This window comes from Gigantopelta aegis, chromosome 8 (genome assembly GCF_016097555.1).
Source record: "Gigantopelta aegis isolate Gae_Host chromosome 8, Gae_host_genome, whole genome shotgun sequence".
Lineage (NCBI taxonomy): Eukaryota > Metazoa > Mollusca > Gastropoda > Neomphalida > Peltospiridae > Gigantopelta > Gigantopelta aegis.
This window is the reverse complement of record NC_054706.1, coordinates 48867891-48895166: the sequence shown is the minus strand read 5'-3', so window position 1 is coordinate 48895166 and position 27276 is coordinate 48867891. Positions and strand designations below refer to the sequence as shown.

The 27276-nt window shown below is 38.5% G+C and overlaps 1 protein-coding gene across 1 annotated transcript; it reads right to left on the bottom strand.

Moving 5' to 3' along the window:
- Positions 1–1785: 1785 nt before the first annotated feature.
- LOC121378330 lies at positions 1786–26633 on the bottom strand. Its single transcript, XM_041506447.1, has 8 exons — positions 26545–26633; positions 24947–25020; positions 22802–22921; positions 21919–22032; positions 20207–20332; positions 18166–18279; positions 16791–16916; positions 1786–1964 (listed from the first exon to the last, which is right to left on the bottom strand). The coding sequence occupies exons 1-8, from the start codon at positions 26562–26564 to the stop codon at positions 1831–1833; spliced, it is 828 nt and encodes a 275-aa protein (XP_041362381.1). The 5' UTR covers positions 26565–26633; the 3' UTR covers positions 1786–1830.
- Between the last annotated feature and the right edge of the window lie 643 nt (positions 26634–27276).

Below are 27276 nucleotides of genomic sequence, written 5' to 3'. Positions count from 1 at the left end.
ACTCCAGATTGGTTTATCACTGTATTTAAATCTAGGGACTTGCGGTACACAACTAACTATATTGTTTGTTTATCGTAGTAACACGTCACCATATCGTAAATACATCAACTAAGTCAACAATATCGCTACAGATGGCGGGTCATAATGGTAAGTACTTAACTGCCAGTGAATTCCCTCTGACAGGACGTATTTTCTTGCCGTGTTGTTAGGTACACGATTGAAGTATGTAGTCGATAAGAGCAGTTTAATGTTGAAGGAACTGGTCTTAGGCGTACGTCAGCGCTCATAAGTCTAAAGTCCTACGAAAACTGGTGTCAATCAATGTCGGCCATTTCAACAATACAATCGGAACGACTGTTACATCGGATACAGAGAAACGTAATTCTTTGACGTTCGCGTTAGGCCTAATTAGCATAAAACGTTTGGTCACAAGAATAAACCTTTACAATATGTAACATATTTATCGTAAGCCGTTCAACTAATCTCTTCCTTCTTCTGAATAAAGGAAATCGATCAGCATTACTGTCTGTTTGTTAAATTATGAAAATTGACTTGATGATGTCAAACCAGTAAAATAAATAAATAATAATAATAATAATACATACATACATACATACATACATACATCGATCGACGGCGTAGATTGTAGGCCCCATGCATGTGGTTGAGTTAAAGAGCATCCTTTTTATGGATGCCTCGATAGCTCAGAGCGCATTGTGGTTAGTCTCGCAATTTGCGAGCGATTCGGTGCCACAGGTTCGAGTCCTAGCAACGGCATGGGACAATTTGTGAGGCCAGAAAGTATTTAATTATCCCCTGTGCCAGTGCGTTAATATCTATGTAACAGTCAACCTCGACATACATACAATATATAGATATTCATATATCAATACACACGTACATACATATAAATAATAATAATACATACATACATACATACATATGAGAGAGAGAGAGAGAGAGAGAGAGAGAGAGAGAGAGAGAGAGAGAGAGAGAGAGAGAGAGAGAGAGAGAGAGAGAGAGAGAGAGGGAGAGAGAGGGAGAGGGAGGGAGCGAGAGTTGAGATATATTATGTTATTCTGCCTTAATTTTTTTTTACTTTAGATCCCTGTTTATATATAAATACAGTTCAAGCACGTTTTCCTGGCGACACACCTTAGTTATCTGGATTGGATGTCTACAGGAGTGGGTAGGTGCTTTGTTACACAGTGCTGAGTTTTTCGTGGTTAATGAGAGAGAATTCTACACTACCCCACTGGCCGTACACACACACACACATATCATTGTGTCTTTAAAACTATCTCTGGGTGGGAACCGGTACCTAGTTGCGAACCCGTTACCTACCAGCCTTAGGTCTAATGGCTTAACCACGCCACAACCGAGACAGCTATTTCTCCTTAACTAACGTTATTTTGAAGGATGAAAAGAAAGAAAGAAGTGTTTTATTTAACGACGCACTCAACACATTTTATTTACGGTTATATGGCGTCTGACATATGGTTAAGAACCACACATATTTTTTTAGAGGAAACCTGCTGTCGTCACATAGGCTACTCTTTTACGACAGGCAGCAAGGGATCTTTTATTTGCGCTTCCCACAGGCAGGATAGCACAAACCATGGCCTTTGTTGTACCAGTTATGGATCACTACCCATTGAGCCTTGCGGAGCACTCACTCAGGGTTTGGAGTCGGTATCTGGATTAAAAATTCCATGCCTCGACTGGGATCCGAACCCAGTACCTACCAGCCTGTTGAAGGATAAAAAAGACACAAAGATATGGAGCTATTTTTTCAAAAAATTTATTTTTTATTTTATGATTTTGTTTCCCTTATTGAAGAGCGCAACCGTAGTTAATTTTGAGCCCATGGATCTGGCAAGTGCAGTTATGACGTATGTGGTTGTTTATGCCAATAGAGAATAACTCTCCGCTCTTGTGACAGTTACCTTCCGAATCTTGACACACTGCGAAAATGAAAACAGTTTTTAGAATACATTTAACATTGTATGCATGAAGGAAGGAAATGTTTTATTTAACGACGCACTCAACACATTTTATTTACGGTTATATGGCGTCAGACATATGGTTAAGGACCACACATATATTTAGTGTGTGTGTGCGTGCGTGCGTGTGTGTATTTGTAGGTGTGTATGTGTGCGTGTAGGCCTATGTATATGTATAAATGTTAAACTTTGTTTTGTTATAACGACACCACTAGAGCATATTGGTTTATTAATTATCGGCTATTGGATGTGAAACACTTGGTAATTTTGAAATATAGTCTTAGAGAGGAAACCCTCTATATTTATCCATTAGTAGCAAGGGATCTTTTATATATACCATCCAACAGACAGGATAGCACATACCACGGCATTTGGCCCACCGACGTTGATAGATCCTAGAACCGACCGCCCATCAAGCGAGCACTTTGTGCCACATCACGTCCATGTATGTATGTATGCGTTGGGGCGGGTCGTAGCTCAGTGTTAAGCGCCCGCCTGATGCGCGGTCGGTTTGGGATCGATCCCCGTCGGTGGGCCAATTGGGCTATTTCTTGTTCCAGCCAGTGCACCATAACTGGTTATCAAAGGCCGTGGTATGTACTACCCTGTCTGTGGGATGGTGCATATAAAAGATCCCTTGCTGCTAATCAAAAAGAGTAGCCCATGAAGTGGCGACAGCGGGTTTCCTCTCTCATATCTGTGTGGTCCTTAACCATATATCTGACGCCACATAACCGTAAATAAAATGTGTTGAGTGCGTCGTTAAATAAAACATTTCTTTCTCTTTTTTTTAGTATGTATGTGTGTGTATATGTGTATGTATGTGTGAGTGTGCGTGTGTGTATGCGTGTTTGCCTGTGTGTATGCGTGTGTTTGTCTGTGTGTGTGTGCGAAAGCGGGCTTCGGGCTACAGTTTATACGAAAATTCCGTCACACAGCGTGCTTTGGGAACCAGTAGCATTTGGGCGACAGTAAATGCCGTCGCCCAAATGCCATTACCACTGTATTGTCGTTAATTGTTAATATATTTAACATTAATTGATGTTCTTTAATAGTTATTCGTTGATAATTTGAAAATATGACAAAACGTTGCTCGAAAAATAAACAATAATTTTTAGAAACGAGCTTTAAATTGGCTTCTACCGAAATGTGTGTGAACGATAAACTGTCAGAGAGCAGGCTTCGGGATACAGGTGTGTGAATTGTATAACGGCGTTGTTTGTTCACCAATAGCGCCAGTACTCTGAAAACCTCGTTTTATTTTTATATTCCATCTATGTGCAAATTATCAATATATTCTAATACGTGAAAGCTAATAACACCAGGGGAGTGCGCAGGAAATTTTGCAATCGAAGCCCGTGGCGGGGGGTCGGTAAGACTCGATAAGAATAACGTTATCTAAATTTGATAGAAAAAAAAAACCTGTGGATCTTTGGTAAAAAAAAGAAAAGAAATAATAATAATAATATAAAAATCGACACCATGTGCGCACGGTATCAAACGAAGGTAAATATATACATGGAAGATGACGCTACTGTACTAAATATAGCAACTGAAATTTTAGATGTATAGTCTGCTTTTTTAAAGTCTAGGCACGGATTTAGATTGCCCCTATCGCTTTAATAAAAACAAAAACAAAAACACCTACTTATATCCGCGCATGGATGTTATTTATTGTTGCGATCTATCAGCAGTGACGGCAGCAAATTGTCCTGTCTTCCTAGAAAAATCAATCAGTCAATCAATAAAGTAAAAAATAAATGAGATGACGATGATTGGTTTCATCCACACTTAATTTACTTTGTTTTTAATTGATGACATTTGGACTGTCTTTGGATTTCTTTCTCTTAATACAGTTTAATAAAGTTCAAAGCCAAATAATAAGAAGACAAAGAAGAAAGACCGTTAAAGTAGTGTCTGATATATGTTATGTATATGTAGAATAAAATAAAATTATCAAGATATATTAACCAAAAACGCATTTAATGGTTAAAGAATTTAACCCCACCCCAATAATAAATAATGAAATTAAATCTCCCAGAATGCACCCACAGACATCTTGAATTAACAAAAAAAGAGAAGAAAGTCTACACATCATTTATGTGGCACGTAATCGGAGGGGACTCTTTTTTTTACCAAATTGACAGGCTCTATTCCTACCCTCACCCCGAAAAAAAAAAAAAAAGACTCCGCCCAATAATTTTTTACCGTTATGCTACCCACCATTATACCAACTGGACGGTATTGTAATGAATTACACGAACCCATGGTCGGGCCACATGGCTTTTATAGGTACTTCGGGCCCCTTCCGGTACTTCAATCTTTCACCCCACTACAGTGCCTCAGCACAAAAAAAAAGAAGAAAAAAAAGTAAATATATATATATATATATATATATATATATATATATATATATATATACAATTGACGGGCTCGTGTTTACGTGTGCATATTTAGCTATGTCCCAATTATGGCGATAAAATAATGTTGACTTTCTCTTATATTTATGTCATACTTATCTAACAACCAACATAAAGATACTCCACTTCTTCTTTCGCAAAAATATATTTTGACCACTGGTTTATTTGTGTGATATCGCCTTTCTTCATCTCTCTCCCCCTCTCTCTCTCTCTCTCTCTCTCTCTCTCTCTCTCTCTCTCTCTCTCTCTCTCTCTCTCTCTCTCTCTCTCTCTCTCTCTCTCTCTCGAGTTCCAGCCAGTCTTCCACAAATGGTGTAACATAGGCCGTGGTATGTACTATCCTGTCTGTGGGATGATGCATATAAAAGATCTCTTGCTGCTAATCGAAAAGAGTAGCCCATGAAGTGGCGACAGCGGGTGTCCTCTCTCAATATCTGTGTGGTCCTTAACCATATGTCCGACGCCATATAACCGTAAATAAAATGTGTTGAGTACGTCGTTAAATAAACCATTGCCTTCCGTTTCAAACGAAAGGCGAAAATCTCACTCGTTTCGGCAGGCACAGTTTCAAAATGTTCACGTGCCTTTAAATAGTGTAACCAGAGCCCCACGATTGGTCAATCTAATTAAAATTAGCTCAACTATTACATGTGGATCTAAAGACAGCCAGTTGGAGTTCATGTCCACCAATCAAAACCTTACTTGCAGAATCCTGCCAGTGATTTAAAACTAACAACACTGCGTAGTCCCCAATGTCCAGGTAACATTTCGCCTGTAAATAATAATATCCGAATTATCATGAGGGTATACGACATGTTTCGTGTGAATTACGAATGCCTTAAAACATGTTTTATTTTATAAAATAAATAATTTGTAATGTAAAACTGAAGACTGATTTAGTTAGGTTTTTTTTATAAATAAATAAATAATTTTGAATGTAAAATTGAAGACTGATAACCCACCCCGTACGTATTGGTATGGTTCGCTGTACTGCGGCCACTAAAATAGACTCGCCCGATATTTTTAGAATTTGTATGCTCCCAAATAACGTTATAAAAGGCGAAGTGTGATTGGTCAATATTTAAATTATTATTTACAGACGAAATGTTACCTGGACATTGGGGACTACGCAGTGTTGTTAGTTTTAAATCACTGGCAGGATTCTGCAAGTAAGGTTTTGATTGGTGGACATGAGCTCCAACTGGCTATCTTTAGATCCACATGTAATAGTGGAGCTAATTTTAATTAGATTGCACCAAATAAAATAATATATAAATATATATATCCTGGAATAAATCATTTTTTACGGTGCGCCTAAAACTTGTATATATATCTAGCTATATATACTAACTTTAAATATTGCCTCCCTGTATTAGGCTATTTAGAACCCGGTCTTACCGTCTAAATTTTGAAATTGTCCCCCATCATACTATTACCCACCAACCCCCCCCCCCCCCTCCCGCCATGGAATAGTAGGCTGGCGAAGTCAGAACCAGAGTCCATGGCGGGCGTGCCTGAACCGAAAGGATGTGGGCACATTAATACAGTTCCCTTCCCTTCCCTTGTTGTTGGTATTCCAAGCTGTCACATTGATTCATACAACGTTTAAGTAATACCCATTTTTTTGCATAATAACCGAGAGTTTCGCTTTGTCCTAATAGGTTGGTCCGGGAATCGGAGACCAGCCTTTGAATCCGTCTCAAGGACAGTGTTCTTTGTATTGTAAATCAATAGTTATTACAGTGTTTAGTATAGAGTTTTACATTACAAATTATTTATTTTATAAAATAAAACATGTTTTAAGGCATTCGTAATTCACACGAAACATGTCGTATACCCTCAGGATAATTCGGAATGTTTTCAAATTATTTTTAAATCACTGGCAGGATTCTGCAAGTAAGGTTTTGATTGGTGGACATGAACTCCAACTGGCTGTCTTTAGATCCACATGTAATAGTGGAGCTAATTTTAATTAGATTGCACGATTGGTATATCAAAATGTGTTCTATGTGCCGTCCTTTCTGTGAAAAAGCATATAAAAGACCCTTTGCTGCTAATAGAAAAATGTGACAGGTTTCCTCTCAAGACTACGTGTGATAATTACCCGTTGTTTGAAACCTAATAGCAGATTATTAATTAATTAACATGCTCTAGAGGTGTCGTTAAACAAAAAACAATTTGAATTATTTAAGCAAATGTAACAAAGTAATATGGCATATCTAGGCCCAAGATGTCCCAATTGGGTAATTGGGACATTTTGGGCTTCAACTTGCCCCTCCATATTCGATGCATATCAGCTAAGCTGCAGATAGATCATGCTGTCTGCTACAGACACAGACGTAGTTTGCCTTAGCTATTGCAACAGTGGGTATACCTGAGAAATGTGAACAGTGGGTGGCTTTTATTAGTACCTGTTCACATCACCCCGACCAAATTGGTAGGGCAAAGGGAATGGGGATTAGTTCTTCTCCAATATCGAGTAATGGCTGACTGGAATTAAAGTTGTGTATGCAGTTTACAAGGCCACGTTGTATTAACTTTGAGATTATATAATAAAGAGATTATTACCCTTCTGTGTTTCGGTATCGTCAATATCACATATTGGGAGTAAAAATAATGTAACTTTAAACGTCATTTCCAACTAAAACGTATTTACGGCCCTAGTACTTCTAGTTAACGTGTGTGTCATAAAGAAATCAATTTCAGATTAACCTAAACACATCACAGTGTAATCGATTTCCATTGCGCCTTTTTCACTGGGTGGTATGGTAGTGGCGACCTTCCCCAAGTTCAGCCAGCAAATGTTTCGCTAACGTTCGCGAACTATTTGACTGGTTTTCGACATGACCATTTTAATTGGTTTAGCATAAACTAGTTTAGCCGACGTTGTTGTTTTTTTTGGGGTTTTTTCTCGGTCAGACTAAACTGAGCCCTGGTCATCACTTAGGATCAGGAAGTCATTCATTCATTCATTCATTAACTTGTTATCACACGTATATGTATTGGCATTATGTGTTATCGAAAAATAACGAATGGTGTTATCACCGACGGGTGTGTGAGAAAAATATTTATTACATACCTATTCAATCTTACTATAGCGATAAAGGCATTTTGAAACTGTGTGGTAAATTTATGTTGTATCGTACATATATGCGATCTGGACCGGAACTTTTAAATGGGGAATTCCCTTTTCTTTTTACTGCAGTTAGCTCCTTTTATTTACTGACGTCATATATGATTTACAAATGACATTATATCGTATTTGAAACATCACACAAGACTGCCGCAGAGTATGATTTTTAACCATAAATGAATCCATGAAAGGTGTTTTGATCATAGATTTAACAGTGTTGTTATGACGTTAAATAAAAACCGTTTTTGTAAAACACAAAAGAAGGTATGTAATACATACAAAAATTCACATATGTTGTTTTCGCTTCCTATTTATTGCATTCGTTTATTTTGCGAAAGAACATACCATGAGACATATAGGAATCTACACAATAGAAACAAACAAACAAACTGAACAAACACAAAACAAAACAAAACAAAACAAAACAGAAAACAATACAACCGCAATTTAGTGTAAATAAAAAATTGATTCAATGAAACAGTAAATATTTCTTATCAAATTCAGTTACATTTTTATTTTTACTCCAAAGATGTATACTAAATATATTTAGTTGGATAAAATAAACTACATTTAATGTGTGTGCGTGTGTGTCTGTGTGTGTGTGTGTGTGAGTGTGTGTGAGTGCGTTTGTGTATAATAGGTATACACCAATGAAGCGTGAATAATATGTAATGTATAACTTCACTTAAAGATATTATGTCAATTATAATAAACATAATATTTGGCTTGATTGGTTTGTTTTTGAAGTGATATTGGCTAATTCGTTTACACCTTTGGAATATTATAACAGTACACAATTACATACAATATTTTTAAAGTGCTAAACGAAGGAACTAATTGGTTATTCGTTATTTAAAATGTGCAAACCAATATAACTATCAACAATAAAGTTTAATACTGCGAGCCTTATTATTACTCAAAATTACAGACAGCAACAAAATATACAGTTCTTGTCATCCACGTAAAATAGGGATGCGTTCAGCGACAACGAACAGCACCAACGTTCAAGAACTATTTGACTGGTTCTTGATTCTGTTTAAATTCAAACTCAATACCAAGTCTGTGATCATTGCAATTAATTAAGATTGATAAACTGATTGTTGTTAGCAACTGGCCTCAGTGGCGCAGTGGTTAAGCCATCGGACTACAGACTGGTAGGTACAGGGTTCACAGCCCGGTATCGGCTCAAACCCAGAGCGAGTTCTTAAGGTCTCAATGGGTAGGTGTAAGGCCACCACATCATCTTCTCAATCACTAACTTCTAACTAACCAACTAACAACTAACCCACTGTCCTGATGTGTGTATCCAGAACAGCGTGTTTGAACCTTAATTATTTCTCACTCCAGCCAGTGCACTACGACTGGTACATCAAAGGCCGTGGTATGTGCTATCCTGTCTATGGAATGTTGCATATAAAAGATCCCTTGCTGCTAATAAAAAAAGAGTAGCCCTTTGAAGTTGCGACAGCGGGTTTCTTAGATATCAATATCTGTGTGGTCCTTAACCGTAACCGCGTCAAACAATTAGTGGTTTATCGTGTACTGCTGGAGTTTTATATTTTATATAAAATTGAAGTGGAGATATTTTATTTTGATTTTTGGGGGGTGAGGTGGGATGGATATAGCCTATAACAATGACCGTGGAGTGTATTTGAAAGGGTGGAGAGGGTGGGGGCATGGTGTCGGTTCAATGGTCTGGGAGATGAAAATAAATGAATTTCACGGTCTGAACCTGCTTCCCTGAGAAAAGTTTGAATTTCAGGTGTTAAAATGTCACATTTCCGGTCTTCTGAACAGAGTAACTGGAAAAGTGGGAGAATGAGGACTATTAGGTCGGTACCCTTTAGGATATTAACATTTATTCCATTGATAGTAATATAACGTTGGATAAAAATGGAAATACATGGAATTTTGCCCAATATGTACCAGATTCTTCTTCGTAGTTAATTAATCTCATTTTATTATCTGTAGTTTTATTTCTAGCATATATTGTTTTGGCCTCGAGATACTTCGTACGTAAATGTGTGTGTCTTATCCCGAACCAGGGTCGCTTGTTGTGCGCTGACCTTTTGTTACTGCTGTCACTGTTTACACGCACGTGACCGAATGTCGAGGCTGCCGTGTCTAAAAATAGATCTTTTAACATATCGGTAGCTTTTGTGACACGTGCTTTTGTATTAGTAGACTCGTCGTCAAGAATTAGAGAAATGCTTTCGATTATGTTGTCGTCGATATTATTTATAAAGTCTTCACGTTTACTAGGAACCCATTTGCGTGCTGTTTCCCTTCGTACACCGTTACTATGAGTTACAGGATTGTTTGCGTCAGTATTACATTTACACGAATATGTAAGTATTAGAGCACAATGGATATCAGAAAGAAGTGGGTCAAAATCACAGATTTGAAAATCAGTTACATTTTTAAAAACATGGTGAGTACCTATAGCATAATCAATCAGGCTGCAGTCTTTACTTGTGACTTTACCAATAAATGTATCAGTCCCACATCTACCATTGAGAATATATATATTATGTAACTTGCATAGATCTAAATGTTTCACTCCATGCTGGTTAACCCTTCCTATGTCCTGACTTGCCCTATCTCTGGGAATACTGAGGTTGTCAAGATTTGTTATATCATTCATAAAATTATTCATATCAACATCATCAGTGTAAACATCAACTATGGTGTAATCCGGAGAACATTTAGTTCTGGCATTAAAGTCACCTAGCAGGAGCAGTGGTTTTCCTGATTCTACATTTTAAAATATTTAATTTTCGATAATAGGTGGAATATATACAACGCCAACCATTAAGCAATTATCTTCATTCTTGGTTTGAGTGCCTGTGATACTAAGCCAAGAGATATATTGGGACTGATTTTTTTCACTGACTTTAACAATATCAGCTAATTCATGTTTAACACAAATGACAATGCCGCTTGAGGGTCTGATACCTTTTCTGTTGTTGAAATAAGTTGTGTAGCCTGGGACAAGATCTGGCTTATAGTCTGTTTCATCAGTTTTGCTTTCTTGAAAACACAGTATGTCATATTTTGATATTAATAATGAGAAATCAGGTATAACTAGTTTACTTTTTAAACCACAGACATTCAAACTAAGTATTCGCAACTTGGTATAGTCATTGTTTATATCAGTGTATGCTATTTCATTATTAACTGAAGAATTAGCTTCTATCATGTTGCTTTGATTGTTAACATATGGCTGGTTAGATAAAAATATGTTTGGGTTGTCATGATGCCCGTTTGGTGAAATATGGTCAGATAAAATACTGTTCAGGTTAACAGGGGACTGTTTAGTTAACTTGTTTTTAGATGTGTGTTTGTTATGGTTGTCGATGTTGTTGGTTACTGTATTATTCGGGGTGGTCATCTGGGCTTGATGAGGGGTCATAGTTTGTGCAACATGATGGAAACTATGGTATGCATCGGCATGTACAACATTTTGTGAACTTGTCTCAGGCAATGCATTAATAGTATTATTAACTATTGGCTCACTATATACATTCATATCTGTATGTACAAGGGTTTGTGAACTTGTCTCAGGCAATGCATTAATAGTATTATTAACTATTGGCTCACTATATACATTCATATTTGTATGTACAAGGGTTTGTGAACTTGTCACAGGCAAGGCATTAATAGTATTATTAACTATAATACATTTATTTAACAAAGCAGCTCGCAGACGAAAGGACCAACGATTAGCGATAGTTGGGATCGTTGGTAGATTCGGCGATGAACATACAATAGGCACATTTTATTATTATTATTATTATTGATAAATTTAACGAATGAATGAATGAATGAATGAATGTTTAACGACGCCCCAGCACAAAAATACACATCGGCTATTGGGTGTCACAAACAGTAAGTATTTGAAAACATTTATATATTTACGTAAAACCACTGTGTAAGGAGCTGTGGGGGGAAAAGTACAATATAATACATAAATCAAGGTAAGTATATTTTAAACTTTGTATAGAAGTGTTTTAAAAACTTTACAATGAATTCTGGATGGAGTTTTAAACTATTTTAAAACATTTCTGTTGCCAAATATATCATTTCTTGTCGGCTTGAGATGATCACACTCCACCAAAATGTGGCGCACAGTCAGTGTACACTGACAGTGTTCACATTGAGGGGGGGGGGGGGGGGGTTGTCCTTCTTTAAAATACATGAATGCGTCAAATATGTATCGCCGATGCGGGCACGGCACAAGACTACTTCATCCTTCCTGCACCGCCTGTAGGATGACTGCCACTCTCCCAGGACTGTGACAGAATGAAGTTTGTTTGCAACCACACCGTCCCAATCATCTTGCCAAGTCGGAAAAATATATTGATTAATACGAAATTTAAAAATCACTGTAGGGGACACTAATATGGACACGGGGCAAGTTCAAAGCAGACTTGACAAATTTAACGAAGACACAAAAAATAAAGTAAATACTACAATATACTATTGGCCCCAAAACTTGTGGCAGCACATGAAAAGGTATCATAAAACATACTAATAGACTTAGCGTGGATCAAATAGCATATATGTAATGTCGTATTTTATTGGCCAAACAAAAAAATTAATAAAATTAAAAAAACAATTATAACCCAGCGAACAGATTCGACATCACAGGCCCGTGGGAAATGAGGTGGAGGTGGACGGGTGGTAATACAGCCAGCCCCGCTTGTACTCGAGGACGAAAATGAATAAAGGTAAAAATGTGACTTGTGTCCCATCTCCACACTATGGACGCTGAAATGCCCCGCTAGAAGTCATGCACCCTCCCCCAGATATTGTTCCTACGGACCTGGAACCTGCTCCCCTCCGACAAATTAGACAACATCCATAGCTGCCTGTGACAATCGTCACGTAGGCAAAAACAAACATTATTATTTTTAAATATTTATATATTTTTTAATGTCCCGTCTAACTCGCAGTATCCCCCCCCCCCCCCCATCCCTTTTAAAAACATTTTTATTTTGTTTTCTCTTTCTTTTTTCATTATTATTTATTTTACTTTTTGAAATACAGTAAACGTAAAAACAGATTCGACCTCCTCTCACAAATGAAATGAACTTTCCGCTGATGTGCCAAATATCACATACGCAAAACCAAGCGTATTCTTTTTTTTCCCCCTTTTTCTCTCGATTTCACTTATTTTGTTAGTAAACCGAAGAACTCTCCCTTCTCCATACACTCCTTTTTATTGTTTGCTTATTGTAATCGTTTCCCTTTGAACGATTTACAAGGGTTAATGGTCAATAAAAATGTATTATTTACATATTATTTTCCTTGTAATGCGAATGCCTTGTAAACACGTATATCGCGATTTTGAAAAAAACTCCACATGAAATAAATATATAATTTTTTTTTTCTTAATTCATAACATAGTGTAACTGACAACAAGAAAAAGGTCAGAGGCGCAAATCAAGTAGCTCGTGCACGTTTGCAGTGACCGCCGATCAACCGTCTAACAGGATTTTTTCCCCCGACTAGTCTAGACGCCGTCTAGCTTGGTCGGAGTCGCCGTCTGGACGCAATTATGGTTTGTTCGCGTACTGTAACCATATCACTTTAAAAAAAAAAAAAACCTCATTGTTACTGCTTACTTACATATTCATATACACTTTGTTATTACAATTAATAGTGCTATTTCTGTTCGTTGTTTAATAAAGAATATTCTTTAATTATGGCTTTTTTTTTTTTCTTTATGTTTATATTTTTTATATACAGGACAACAAAGACACATTCTAGTTCTTCCCATCAATTAACATAATTATGGAAAATAACAATAGCGTGCTATACATAGTTCTGTGAATATAGGTTCCCCCTACACACACACACAGTTGAAAGGCGATCAAAACATGGATTTGAATTAATGTTTTGTGTTTTATTACGTTTTATTTTAGAGCCAAATATAACCGACCTGTCAGTTCGAGTGTCAACAAAAAAGCCGACCTTAATTGTTAAATTAATATATATCATTAATATAATGCTATTTTGTTTCTAAATAGGACGTTATTTAGTAGTAGTATTGTAGTTATATTAGACGCTGTAAGTTGACCTGTTGTTTATTTACTTCCAAAACGGTTGAGTATCTCTCATGCTTGAAACAATATTTTTAAAATGTTATTTTAGATACAATACTCGAGATCGATAGAGCTAGTAACAACTTTTCAATATTCACTGGCGAGAAAAATGCACTGGTGTACACCACATAATTTAAAATATATATATATAAAAGACCATTAAAATGAACTAGTATTATCTTATTTTATGTGAGAGTCCACTTAATCTGTATTCCTTACAAACAAAAAGAAAGAAGAAGCAAAACAACAAAAAGAACAACACGACACAGGGCCGGGTGGAACAGGGAGTGATGGTATGACCCTCTCACGTCTGAAAGGTCACTTTAAATGTATTTTTAATGCTATCAAGCAATTTTATATGTTCGCGTAGATACCGACAACAAAATCATTACTTTTAGAAATCAATCTTTAACTGTAGGCCTATTGGTCACTGCATAGCTCTTCTGATCTATGTACAACATATATATTTTGTGCAACATAATTATGATAACCGTATCCAGGTTTTGTCGTTCAGTTCAAAATAATCAATGTTATTGAAGAAACCAAAACCGTGGTTTGATAACTCCTTCGAAAGCTGTCAAAACTTTGCCAGGAGATTGTTAAAAGGGGTCAATGTATGCTAACAAAATGAGGAAGGGCTATACCTCAACACTAGTTCCACATAATTATTTTTGGTTTCAATGCAATATTAGGCTATTCTTATAGGCGTCCGCTAAGTACACTCCCTCGGGTCCAGACCACGCTAAGCCTACGATACGTTCCCACTACCCCAATAATCCATACCATGTCCTAAATAATTTTAACCGACGGCCGCCCCCTATTAGGAATTCAGACTAATGTTTCTTGTCTTCATTAGTTTCCAACTACGTATTAAATCTACTAACATTTAACAACTGGTAAAAAATCCAGCCCTCGTATTAAAATACCGTGCACAAAATAGTCATGTGCCTGTCTTCAATTTCCAGCGCCATTTCCTGCTCTGTCCATCATCCGCCTTAAGGACTCGAGTTATTAATAATACTTGGATTGACCCCAAAGTCAGATGCGCAAAGAGAGGTGGTGGGGTTACAGGGCATTTATGTATTTAATTGTAATAATCATTTGAAACATATTCTTGTTTTAAAAAAAAACCAAATCGATAGAAAATTGTGTTCTTTGAAAATTGGCTAGGCCTATCTGGGTATTTTCTTCATGCAATTTTAAATGGGTAGAACAATGAATAATGAAAATAGCCGAAACGTAGTGTTTTTCTCTTTACATTTTGATAATCTCTATCAGTACACTGCTTTCGCTGCGTTGTAGGCTACTCTCAAATACCTCTATTTTTGTCACGCTTTTAAAATTCGCGTTTTATCACATGTATCCTACAAAATCCGCGTTTTAAACGTGACCATCATTTAAAGGAAAGATAACTCTTTCATTAAATTAAAGTTTATTTGGTGTGACTGTGAATTTTTCATGCAATATGTTTATTAAAAAATACGTTCAAATCGTAACAATATTTGTTTGTTACTGTTCAAAAATTCTGCATTCAAGATAAGTAGGAAACTTTATTATACACTTTAATTTTAACAAAAAAAACCACAACCACCACCACCCAAAAAGCATTCAACAAAATTCAACTCATTCCCCGTTATTTGTTTTTATTAGATCTGAAACTGTCGTCCAAAACCCGTTGTGACAGTCAGAGTGTGTGAGAGCATTTGGGCGACGCGTTGTCATACAGGCTTTGGGCGACAGTTGGTGTGTTTTTGGTAAAACAATTAACTTTTTTCATTTTTATGTTGGAATTATTAATATTTACCTAGATTTTACTCTGTACGTGACAAAATGTGTTGCATAATTATTTTATCTCGGGAAAACACACCTAGCTTCAATACTGTAGCCCGAATACAGCTCTGTGACAACTGTCACCCAAAGCCCTGATTTGTACACGTGTGTGTGTGTGTGTGTGTGTGTGTGTGTGCGTGTGTCTGTGTATGTGTATGTCTGTGTGTAAGCGCGCTCGTGCGTGTGTATGTATGTAGCAACTGATGCACAATCCACGCCATTTTGCATTTGAGAATGGCCAATACAGCACAAAATTGAAGTTTTTAGTAAAATTCAGTATCTATCTGTGATATTTGTATTTTTGCACAGTTCTTTACACTGTTTTTGTTTAAATCTTAAATTTTTATATTGATGTTGATCATCACTTTATTTATTTGCATTACCATAGTTTGGCACCCAATAGCCGATGTATTTTTCGTGCTGGGGTGTCGTTAAACATTCATTCATTCATTCATTCTGTGTAGTACATGAATGAACGTCGAGTAGCTGTCTTTATAATGTACCTGTAGACCTCTGTCAGGAGAGTGTAGATAAAACACGACACGGCAATAACGTCTGTTATATCTACATCCATCCAGGTGTGAATGGCTATTACACGGACATCTACCGAAATAAAACACGGCCAGTGTTGCTCGTAATGTCGTAGCTAGGGGTGTATAGAAGTTTATAACATACTAACGGCTATTTTCGGTTTGCTGATTCTTAACTTAGGGCCGTAACTAGTGCGGGGGAGGGGGGGGGACAAAAAACCCTTACTGGTTATCGATATTGACGGTTTAAGTATGTAACCTCCCTGAAATGGTAGAAAAATGGTATTTCGGATCCTCTAGATTTAACATTTCCGGGGAGCCCCCTAAGTATCTTGCGCCTTCCATGCTCGTTCGTTCCAAGAATTTATCTGTCCCCCTCCCCCACAAAATATCCTAGCTACGGCCCTGGAACTGTTTGTCAATAGAATAAACAACATGCACAATATAGATGGTTCATTCTGGCTACCCGTCCAGCTGTCATACTGTTAAAGTTAAAGTTTGTTTTGTTAAACGACACCACTAGGGCGCGCTGATTAATTAATCATTGGCTATTGGATGTCAAACATTTAGTACTTCTCACTCGTAGTTATCAGAGGAAATCCGCTACATTTTTCCATTAGCAGCAAGGGATCTTTTATGTGCTCTTTTCCAAAGACAAGATAGCACATACCACGGTCTTTGATATACTTTAACTTTTTAACTGTTTTCATTTGCTTTTCCCGGGTCCCGCTGTGTTAAAAGATATAAATGTGGACCAATATACTTACAAACGCCGGTGGGAAATACGCCATAGAACTTGATTCCGTTAATGCTCTGCTCCTGACACGTGAAGATGGTGCAGTCTTTCGTGTACGTTTCGTTGATCATATAACACTTATTTTCCGCCTTGCAGGCTGTGAAACAAAAACAAGTCACTAAAGTAGCTGACCCCTAATTTCTAACTTGTGTACTTTTTTTTTTTCAAGCTAGGATCAGACTACCATCTGCCAGTACAAAATTAGTCAACTTTCACGACTTCTATGACTGTTCAATTGCTAGTCTGAGCGCTCTTACAACTCGATTTTCGTCGTATAAACCATTAAGCTGTATCCTAACCGGACGCGAGCGATTATTTTAGAAATCATTAATTTCAATTGCCGTATCCTAACTGAACGCGTGCGACGCGACATTTTTATCTGTCGCGCTGTACGCGTGCGATTAGAATACAGAAAAAGAAAGAAATGTTTTATTTAACGATGCACTCAACACATTTTTATTTACGGTTATATGGCGTCAGACATATGGTTAAGGACCACACAGATTTTGAGAGGAAACCCGCTGTCGCCACTACATGGGCTACTCTTTCCGATTAGCAGCAAGGGATCTTTTATTTGCACTTCCCACAGGCAGGATAGCATAAACCATGGCCTTTGTTGAACCAGTTATGGATCACTGGTCGGTGCAAGTGGTTTACACCTACCCATTGAGCCTTGCGGAGCACTCACTCAGGGTTTGGAGTCGGTATCTGGATTAAAAATCCCATGCCTCGACTGGGATCCGAACCCAGTACCTACCAGCCTGTAGACCGATGGCCTAACCACTACGTCACCGAGGCCGGTAGGTTAGAACACAGCGATTGAAATCGATGATTTGTAAAATAATCGCTCGCATCGCTCGCATCGCTCGCGTCCGGTTAGGATGCAGCTGTAGTTGTTAATCTGAGTAAGTCGAGAGTGGGGTAAATTACAACTCAACCGGCGAGTTGGCCAACTTCGTCGTAACAGTTGGAAGTCTGAGCCTAGCCAACTCCAACGATGGTCAGCTCGCCCCTCTCATGACTTCTACGACTGTCCAGTTGCTAGTCGGAGCGCTCTTACAACCGCTTCTCGTCGTATACAACTCCTACGACCGATTAGTTGTAATGATAGCATCAGACTACCAACTGTCACGGCGGAGTTGGGCAACTCGACGCTCTCTCGACTTCTACGACTGTCCAGTTGCTAGTCGGAGTGCCCTTACAACCGCTTCTAGTCGTATACAACTCCTAAGATCGATTACTTTTTTCATCTGTGTGCACCTGTCGTAATTTTGGATTGGGATAAATTACAACGCACCCGTTCAGTTGGCCAACTCCGTTGTGACAGTTGATGGCATTAAGCTTACCTTTATTGGTATCAAACATGCCGACGATGAATCCCCTCTTTTCACATCGTTTTGTCACACAGTTACGCACAACAATTTCGTTTTCTTTGAAACACCTGTTATTGTAGTAACAGCCTGGAATATAGTTAAAAAAAAGTTAAAGTTTATTTTGTTTAACAACACCATTAGAGCACATTGATTTATTAATCATCGGCTATTGAATGTTAAACATTATTAGTAAGGGACGGTCCATAAATATCGATGAGCTTCACAATCCGAACAATGTTCGGAAGGGGGGGAGGGGGTAAAAGCCATGTTCGGATTGCTTTTCAGGTAAAACATCGGTCCATCGAAGGTCAATGTTTCGTACACATTATATCAATGTTTATATGTTAGGATTAGGGGATGGGGTCAAACCCAATCCTAACATTGTTAGGATTATGAAAACCATTGACATTTATGGACCGTCCCTAATTTTCACATATAGTTTTAGAGAGGAAACGAAACCCATACATGTTTCCATTAGTAAAAAGGTTTTTTTTTTTTTCATAAATGCCCCATCCCACAGACAGGATAGCACATACCACGTCCTTTGATATATCAATCGCGGTGCACTGGCTGGAACGAGAAATAGCACAATGGGCCCATCTACTCTTTACCACTGGGCTACGTCCCTCCCCAATATAGTGGAACGTAAATTAGAGTGCATTACCGGCTTCGATGGTGGCTGGTAGGTACTGGGTTCGCAGTTCTGTACCGGCTCCCATCCAGAGTGAGTTTTAACGACTCAGTGGGTAGGTGTAAGACCACTACACCCTTTTTTCTCTCACTAGCCACTAAACAACTAGCAGCTAATCCAATGTCCTGGACAGAGAGCCCAGACAGCTGAGGTGTGTGCCCAGCACAGCGTGTTTGAACCTCAGTTGGGTATAAGCACGAAAATAAGTTGATAAGACTTTTTAGTTGAAACATATAAGCCAAACCATCCATTGGGTGAGGAATGCGAGGTAATCCTAGCTTATGTTGGTGTTTTTGAAACCGAAAAATGGGTCAATAAAACAATATCTTGTAAAAAAAAAAGTACAGTTTTGGGAGGGAAACAAAGCAACACGTATTGTATGTGAAAATGGTGATAATCATGAACGGCCCATAGTACTGAGCTCATTAATAATAATCGTATGACACAGGGTGCAGGTAGAGACTGCTACCCGCCCCCAAGTCCTGGAGCAAATTCTCGAATTCGGTAAAAAACACACATTAAAAAATCAAAAAAAAAAAAACAAAAAAAAAAAAAAAAAAATCATGGTGCTATTCGGGCAAAATTAGCTGGCCTGAAACCTTTTCACCAAGCATTTTCATCATTCTACCCACAATATTAGCTGTAATCCATGTAAATAGAGTGATTTGTTTGCAACCCTATATAGCTGTGTCGTAGCAATGTTAATAAGAATAAACCATGTTATTCAGATTCGGGCATGTTCATGTCATCCAATAGTAGCATTTATCTTAATGCATTTGCAACACCTTGCTCTGACTAGCATATCGAGAAATCATATCAATGTCTATGTGTTTACATAAAAGTAAGGTTCAAGCTCGCTGTCCTGGTCTAATACACAGCTCAAATTACATTTGGAGTTCCTGTATAGATGTTAGGCATTGGTTGTGCAAGACGGGGAGGGAGGAGGATGTTGGAAAAGATGGAGGGAAAGAGAAAGAGGAAGGGTTAAGTAGAGAGAAGGGAGTGACACAGATGATTTAGAGAGTAGGTAGGGGGGAGAGAGAGAGAGAGAGAGAGAGAGAGAGAGAGAGAGAGAGAGAGAGAGAGTACTAAGAGGGTGGAGAGAGACAAACAGATAGACAGACTGAGAGGCAGACATAAAGAGAGGGAGAGAAAGAGAGAGAGACGGACGGACGGACGGACGGACGGAGAGGGAGAGAGATGGGGGACGGGCAAAGTTGGCGTAGTGAGATATGTTGTGGGCTTGAGCCCATATCGGGACAGATATATGAACCCAACACCTGCTCAATTGCCATGGTACTGGAGCAGGCGACCTTGACTTACCCCACGATGTGCGATTCAGTATGTAGTACACGTTGCCGCCCACCACGTCTTTCTCACAGATGAAGTCATAGCAGCCATCTTTGTAAGTCTGGCCCACGTCAATACACCCTGATCCAGCTGGGCAGCCTGTTAAAAGTAAATTATTGTGTCACACTAAAACACGTCTATATTATACACAAACACTTTAGGGATTTGTTTGTAAAAAGAATAGTTTAGAAACATGAAATACATTTTGAAAGTTTTACTATTGTTGTGCATTCTTTTAAATCCCAGTTCCTCGTCGGTGGACCTATTGGACTATTTCTCTTTTCAGCCAGTACTCCACAACTGGTGTAACAAAGACCGTGGTATGTACTATCATGTCTGTGGGATGGTGCATATAAAAGATCACTTGCTGTTAATCAAAAAAGAGTAGCTCATGAAGTGGCGACAGCGAGTTTCCTCTCTCAGTATCTGTGTGGTCCTTAACCATATGTCAGACGTCATATAACCGTAAATAAAATGTGCTGAGTGTGCCGTTATATAAAACATTTCCTTCCTTCCTTCTTTTAAATCCCAGTTCATGGAGTTACTAACGATGTCAAGAGATACTTGGACAAAGACAAAACACTCTTAAACCTTCGAATGATGGGGGGCTGTCCTCTAATTCACCCCATACCCAAATGAAAGAATTAGGTCATTAATGTTCTGAAGTGCGTCTAAGAGTATGTAAAATTACATATCCTGGTTCTTCCATTAATATCTGTCATTGTGTAGTCCAAAAGAAATGTTTTCAACTGGCTTGAAATATTGGATTATTTTGTTAAATTAAAACGGTACGATGTTAGAATTGAAGGTCGTTATTTTAGTCTGGGAGCCAAGACCAGAAGAAAAACAATGGTTGAACACAACACCCACTACACAGTTGGTTTGTCACTTTAAGATGCTTGGGGATGCCTTTGGAACATCCCTAGCCCTGACGTAGAGTTGAATTGTGGCAGCAGTAATAGGACTTGGTGACAGCCTGTTTTCTAACGGGGGTAGGCGGGTGGCTTAGGTGCAAAAATTAACAGTTTCATTTGATTTTCTCGGCATCTATAACAAATATCCTTCAGGAATTGTTGTTAATACTATGTCATTCATGTAAACTAGCAGCGATTTGGATATGAATTTTTTTTTTCATTTTCAAGATGGCCGCAATTAACCAATATGGCTGCCAACAGCCATTTTATTTTACACTTTTATATATATTATAAAAGAGGCCTGGACAATTGGTAAGCAAAACGTCCAAAATACAGTTGGTTTGTCACTTCAGGCTGCATGGGGAAAGATAACCAAAAATGGCATCCTTTTCTCTCAGAGGCGGGACGTAGCCCAGTGGTAAAGCGCTCGCTCGATGCGAGGTCGGTTTAGGATCGATCCCCATCGGTGGGCCCCAGCAAGTGCACCTCGACTGGTATATCAAAGGCCGTGGTATGTACTGCCCTGTCTGTGGGATGGTGCATATAAAAGCTCCCTTGCTGCTAATCGAAAAGAGCGACAGCGGGTTTCCTCTCTCAATATCTGTGTGGTCCTTAATCATGTCTGACGCCATATAACCGTAAACAAAATGTGTTCGGTGCGTCGTTAAATAAAACATTTCCTTCCTTCTATTTCTCTCATTTCGGCTGAGCTCTAAACCACACTAATTTGTAAAGGTGATATCAATGATAGCCTAAATTACTTTTACACACCATATTTAACAGCTTTGAATCCCACCCCTCCATTCTCGTGCACACATTCTTGTTTCACGCAGTTGGTTTCTATCTGGTCTCCAAGACTGAGGCATTTGTTTTGGTGAAGGCAACCTTTAAAACATATCATAATAAGAAGAAACATAAAACACACATGATAATAACTCTATATCTTATTCTTTTATTCTCTCTCTCTCTCTCTCTCTCGCTCTCTCTCTCTCTCTCTCTCGCTCTCTCTCTCTCTCTCTCTCTCTCTCTCTCTCTCTCTCTCTCTCTCTCTCTCTCTCTCTCTCTCTCTCTCTCTCTCTCTCTCGATGATGGTTAGTTATCACAATGGAATAGTTGGTTCTATATATTACCATATCAAACTTGTTGAATTAGAATTTTTGTTTCCTTTGGGGAAATTTGGGTTATAAATTAATTTTAATTGTTGGAATTGGAAAAACACATTGTATCGCACGCCACCTCTCACCGGCATGATTTTAGATTGGGGGGCGTGTTGGAGGTGGGCAACCCACACTATGTATGTAAGTATATATGTATTTATGAATGATTTTATAAAATTTAGTACATTTTTAAAAACAAAAAAAGAAAGACAAAAACGTTTGATTCAGGGGCACGGGCCCCCGTCCTCGCCTTTCCCTACGTCACTGCTCCCCACCCAACCTCACCCATTCTCAGTCAAGGCCGTAACCTCCGGGGGGGGGGGGGTCAGTTGCCCCCTTGAGAATCTCAAATTAGCACACACATCCCAGGGTTAATTTTACCTAGTGTGTCATTCATTGTTTATAAAAAGTAGTGCCCCACCACCCTAGGGTAATTATCAGGATCAGGCCCTGCCAGTCCAAAGGGTCATATTTGATATCGAAGAATACGACCACACCATAGTTGACGACCCTGGCCAGTCCAAAGCGACACTGGTACACGAGACACGGTCCGCTCCTGCTAATGGTGAAGTTGTCTCCCTCGTGGTAGATCTTGTCTTGTACCTGACACACCCATCCTGGAAATGAGAAAGGTAAAGGTAATGAATATTAATATATGTTTGACATCTCGTAGTCCGACACGGCAGCCAAGGTACTTAATTTATACAATGTCGGGGTTGTTTTGAAGTTTTTTTTATTGTTGTTGTTGGGGTTTGTTTGTTGTTGTTTTGGGGGTTTTTTGTGGGTTTTTTTTTTTGGGGGGGGGGGTTCCTTTTAGTCTTTTTTTCTTTCTTTTTGTTTGTTGTTGTTTGTTTGTTGTGTTGTGTGTGTGTGTGTGTGTGTGTGTGTGTGTGTGTGTGTGTGTGTGTGTGTGTGTGTGTGTGTGTGTGTGTGTGTGTGTGTGTTTCGTGTTTTGTCTTTTGTTTTTGTGTATATGTGGGGTTCTTGTGGTTTTCGTGGGGGGTTTTCGTTTTGTTTTTTTAGGGGCTTAGGGGGTGGTGGTGGATGGGGGCTTTTTTGTTATTTTGTGGGGGGGGTTTGGGGGGGGGGGTTTAAGTTCTTATTATTGTGGACCGGCCTCGGTGGCGTCGTGGCAGGCCATCGGTATACAGGCTGGTAGGTACTGGGTTCGGATCCCAGTCGAGGCATGGGATTTTTAATCCAGATACGGACTCCAAACCCTGAGTGAGTGCTCCGCAAGGCTCAATGGGTAGGTGTAAACCACTTGCACCGACCAGTGATCTATAACTGGTTCAAAAAAGGTCATGGTTTGTGCTATCCTGCCTGTGGGAAGCGCAAATAAAAGATCCCTTGCTGCTAATCGGAAGAGTAGCCCATGTAGTGGCGACAGCGGGTTTCCTCTCAAAATCTGTGTGGTCCTTAACCATATGTCTGACGCCATATCTCCGTAAATAAAATGTGTTGAGTGCGTCGTTAAATAAAACATTTCTTTCTTTTTTATTATTGTGTTTTTGTTGTGTGGTGAGTTTTGGGGGTTTGGGGGGGGGGGGGGGATTTTGTATGCATTATACAAAAAATGTCTCAAACACTGTTCGACTGCTCGCTCAGCTCTTTCACACTACGACTATACAGTCTAATAGATGTTTATTTCGACACTTGCTTTAACCAGTACGAAGGGAAAGTCCTGCTTTCACATAGGCTCCCCTGCGCGTGCTGTAACCTCACCGTGGTGCAAGGATGTAAAATTCTCTTTGAGAATGACCAATACAGCACAAATTGAAATTTCGAGTAAAAGTCAGTATCTATCTGTGATATTTGTATTTTTGCGCAGTTCTTTACACTGTTTTTAGTTAAATCTTGAATTTTTATGTTGATGTTGATCATCACTTTATTTGTTTACATTACCATAGTTTGACACCCAATAGCCGATGTATTTTTCGTGCTGGGGTGTCGTTAAAGATTCATTCATTCATTCATTCATTCACATAGGCTACTCCTACTGAATCACCCCGTGGGTGGACCCATTGGGCTATTTTTCGTTCCACCCAGCGCTCCACAACTAGTGTAACAAAGGCCGTGGTATGTACTATCCTCTCTGTGGGATGGTGCATATAAAAGACCCCTTGCTGCTAATCGAAAAGAGTAACCCATAAAGTGGTGGCAGTGGGTTTCCTCTCTCAATATCTGTGTGGTCCTTAAACATATCTTTGACGCCATTTGAGTGCGTCGTTAAATAAAATATGTTCTTCCTTCCTACTGAATCATAGCAAGGGATGGTTTATAATCATTTTCCCACAGACATGACAGCACATACCACGGCATTTGATATACTAGTTAGGGGGCATTAGTACAGTACGAATCGTACACAGAGCGAGCTCTCCATCACTGACGTACGTCCCACAATTAGAGAGAGAGAGAGAGAGAGAGAGAGAGAGAGAGAGAGAGAGAGAGAGAGAGAGAGAGAGAGAGAGTAAAAACAAAATTCAAAGAGAAGGAAGGATTCGTTAAAGCTACAATCGCTCACAAACAAACTAAAACATCATTTAATGCAAACCTCGAACACACGTGCAGTTCTAATAAACGAGTGTGTTATTGCTATCTTGTTGGGTACAGGAATTGCGATTATTATCAATTTGTCTTACCCGCTCTGTTGACGACAGACGATTCTCCAACGTAGATTTCACCAAACCACAGCCATGCTGATATGCATAATGTGCTGCAAAAGAAGTAGAAGTTTGTGTTGTTTAATGCCATCACTAGAGCACATCGACTATTGGATGTCAAACAATTGGCAATTTTGACACAAAGTCTTATAGAGAAAACCCGCTTCATTTTTTCCATTAGTAGCATGGGATCTGTTATATGCGCCAACCCATAGACATGATATCACAAACCACAGCCTTTGATATACCAGAGGTGGTGCACTGGCTGGAACGAGAAATAGCTCAATGGGCCCACCGACGTGATGCCTATATGTGAAAATCACCAAATGTTTAACATCCAATACCAGATGATTAATAAATCAATGTGCTCCAGTGGTAACGTTAAACAAAACAAACTTTAATTTTAACTATGGAATGTCCAGGTAATGGATGGGTGCAATATATTGATTTTTTAGTATATGTGTTTTCACTCCGTGTAAACAGTGGGTCTTTTGTTTCAAGAATATTGATAAACAAATATATACTATATTGAAAATCTTTATCGGGTATCCACCAAAATAACACAAGCTGTTCTTTGGATTATGTTCATGCAATTGAAATCCAAACCAATACCAGTGTACAACGAGTGGTATATCAAAGACCGTTGCATGTGCCATCCTATATGTGGGATGGTACATATAAAAGATCCCTTGCTACAAATGGAAAAAAAATATAGTGGGTTTCAAAAAAAAAAAAATAATAATAATAATAATAATAATAATCATTTAAAAAAAAAAAAAAAAAAAAAAAAAAAAAAAAAAATATATATATATATATATATATATATATATATATATATATATATATATATATATATATATATATATATATATTAGTTGGTTTCCTCTCTAAGACTGTATGTCGAAATTACAAAATATTTGACATCCAATAGCCGATTATTAATAAATCAATGTTCTCTAGATGTGTTGTTAATAAAAGCAAACTTTGAAACCGATTTATTTTTCATTGAGTGTGCCCCTTTGACCTCTAAAACCGTCGTTGTGAATATTACGGTCTTCAAATACAGTTTTAAGGTGAAAGATATGTCACTACTGCATATTGGCCGTTTGTTCCTATGTACTGATATTTTGCAGAAACATATGTCGTCTCATACACATACTTTAATCTCGAAGACCGCATTGTCCAGGGTTATGGTGAACGTATTTGACGCAATACAGTACAACCTGTGTTAATCAGCCACCCACTGAATTCTCAATAAATGGCCCTTGAAGTCAGGTGACTGCTTGGTACAGGTCAATGCAATTTGTACTATTTTATATTACAGAACTCGAACGACCAACACGGAGGCTTTTAAGACCAGAATACAACATGTACTAAACAGAGATGACCGATTTAACTGGTTCGACTATATATTTTGTTCTAGATCCAATACATTAAATGCTAAGCAGAAACTGTTCATATTATCATAGGTATTTCTTTTCTTTTTCCTTTTTAATCAAGCTCACACATTGAGTAATATCAGTTTGTAAAGTATATTGCTATAAGATTATTACTTAAAACGTATATGCATACTCTACCTTACTACTAAACGAATCATGTTGTCGGTCGCATCGATTCCTTTTGGATTTTTTTATTTATATTAATAGTTTATCAGATAGGTACATGCTTATCTGTGGTTACAGCCATGGCAAAGCGCACCTAGTATGACCTAGACAAGAGTTCGTTTGCTTGGCATTTGTCTGTGTCACTTTTCTTGTAGATAAAATTAATGCAAGGAAGGAAGGAATTTTTTTTATTTTAACGACGCACTCAAAACATTTTATTTACGATTATATGGCGTCGGACATACGGTTAAGGACCACACAGATATTGAGAGAGGAAACCCGCTGTCGACACTTCATGGGCTATTCTTTTCGATTAGCAACAATGTATTTTTTTATATGTGCCATCCCACAGACAGGACAGCACATACCACGGTCTTTGATATACCAGTCGTGGTGCACTGGCTTGAACGAGAAATAGACCAATGGGCCCACCGACGGGGATCGATCCTGGAGCGCTTTACCACTGGGCTACGTCCCGCCCATATACAATTGTTTTATTTAACGACGCACTCAACACATTTTATTTACGATTATATGGCGTCGGACATATGGTTAAGGACCACACAGATATTGAGAGAGGAAACCCGCTGTCGGCATTTCACGGGCTACTCTTTTCGATTAGCAACAATGGATTTTTTATATGCGCCATCCCACAGACAGGACAGCACATACCTCGGCCTTTGATATACCAGTCGTGGTGCACTG

Coding starts and splice junctions, on each gene's coding strand:
- LOC121378330 (XM_041506447.1), bottom strand. CDS start 26,564: ATGATTCGTTTAGTAGTAAG. Junction 22,922..24,946: donor GTCTGTCGTCAACAGAGCGG/GTAAGACAAATT, acceptor TCTCATTTCCAG/GATGGGTGTGTCAGGTACAA. Junction 16,917..18,165: donor CATGTTTGATACCAATAAAG/GTAAGCTTAATG, acceptor TTTGTTTCACAG/CCTGCAAGGCGGAAAATAAG.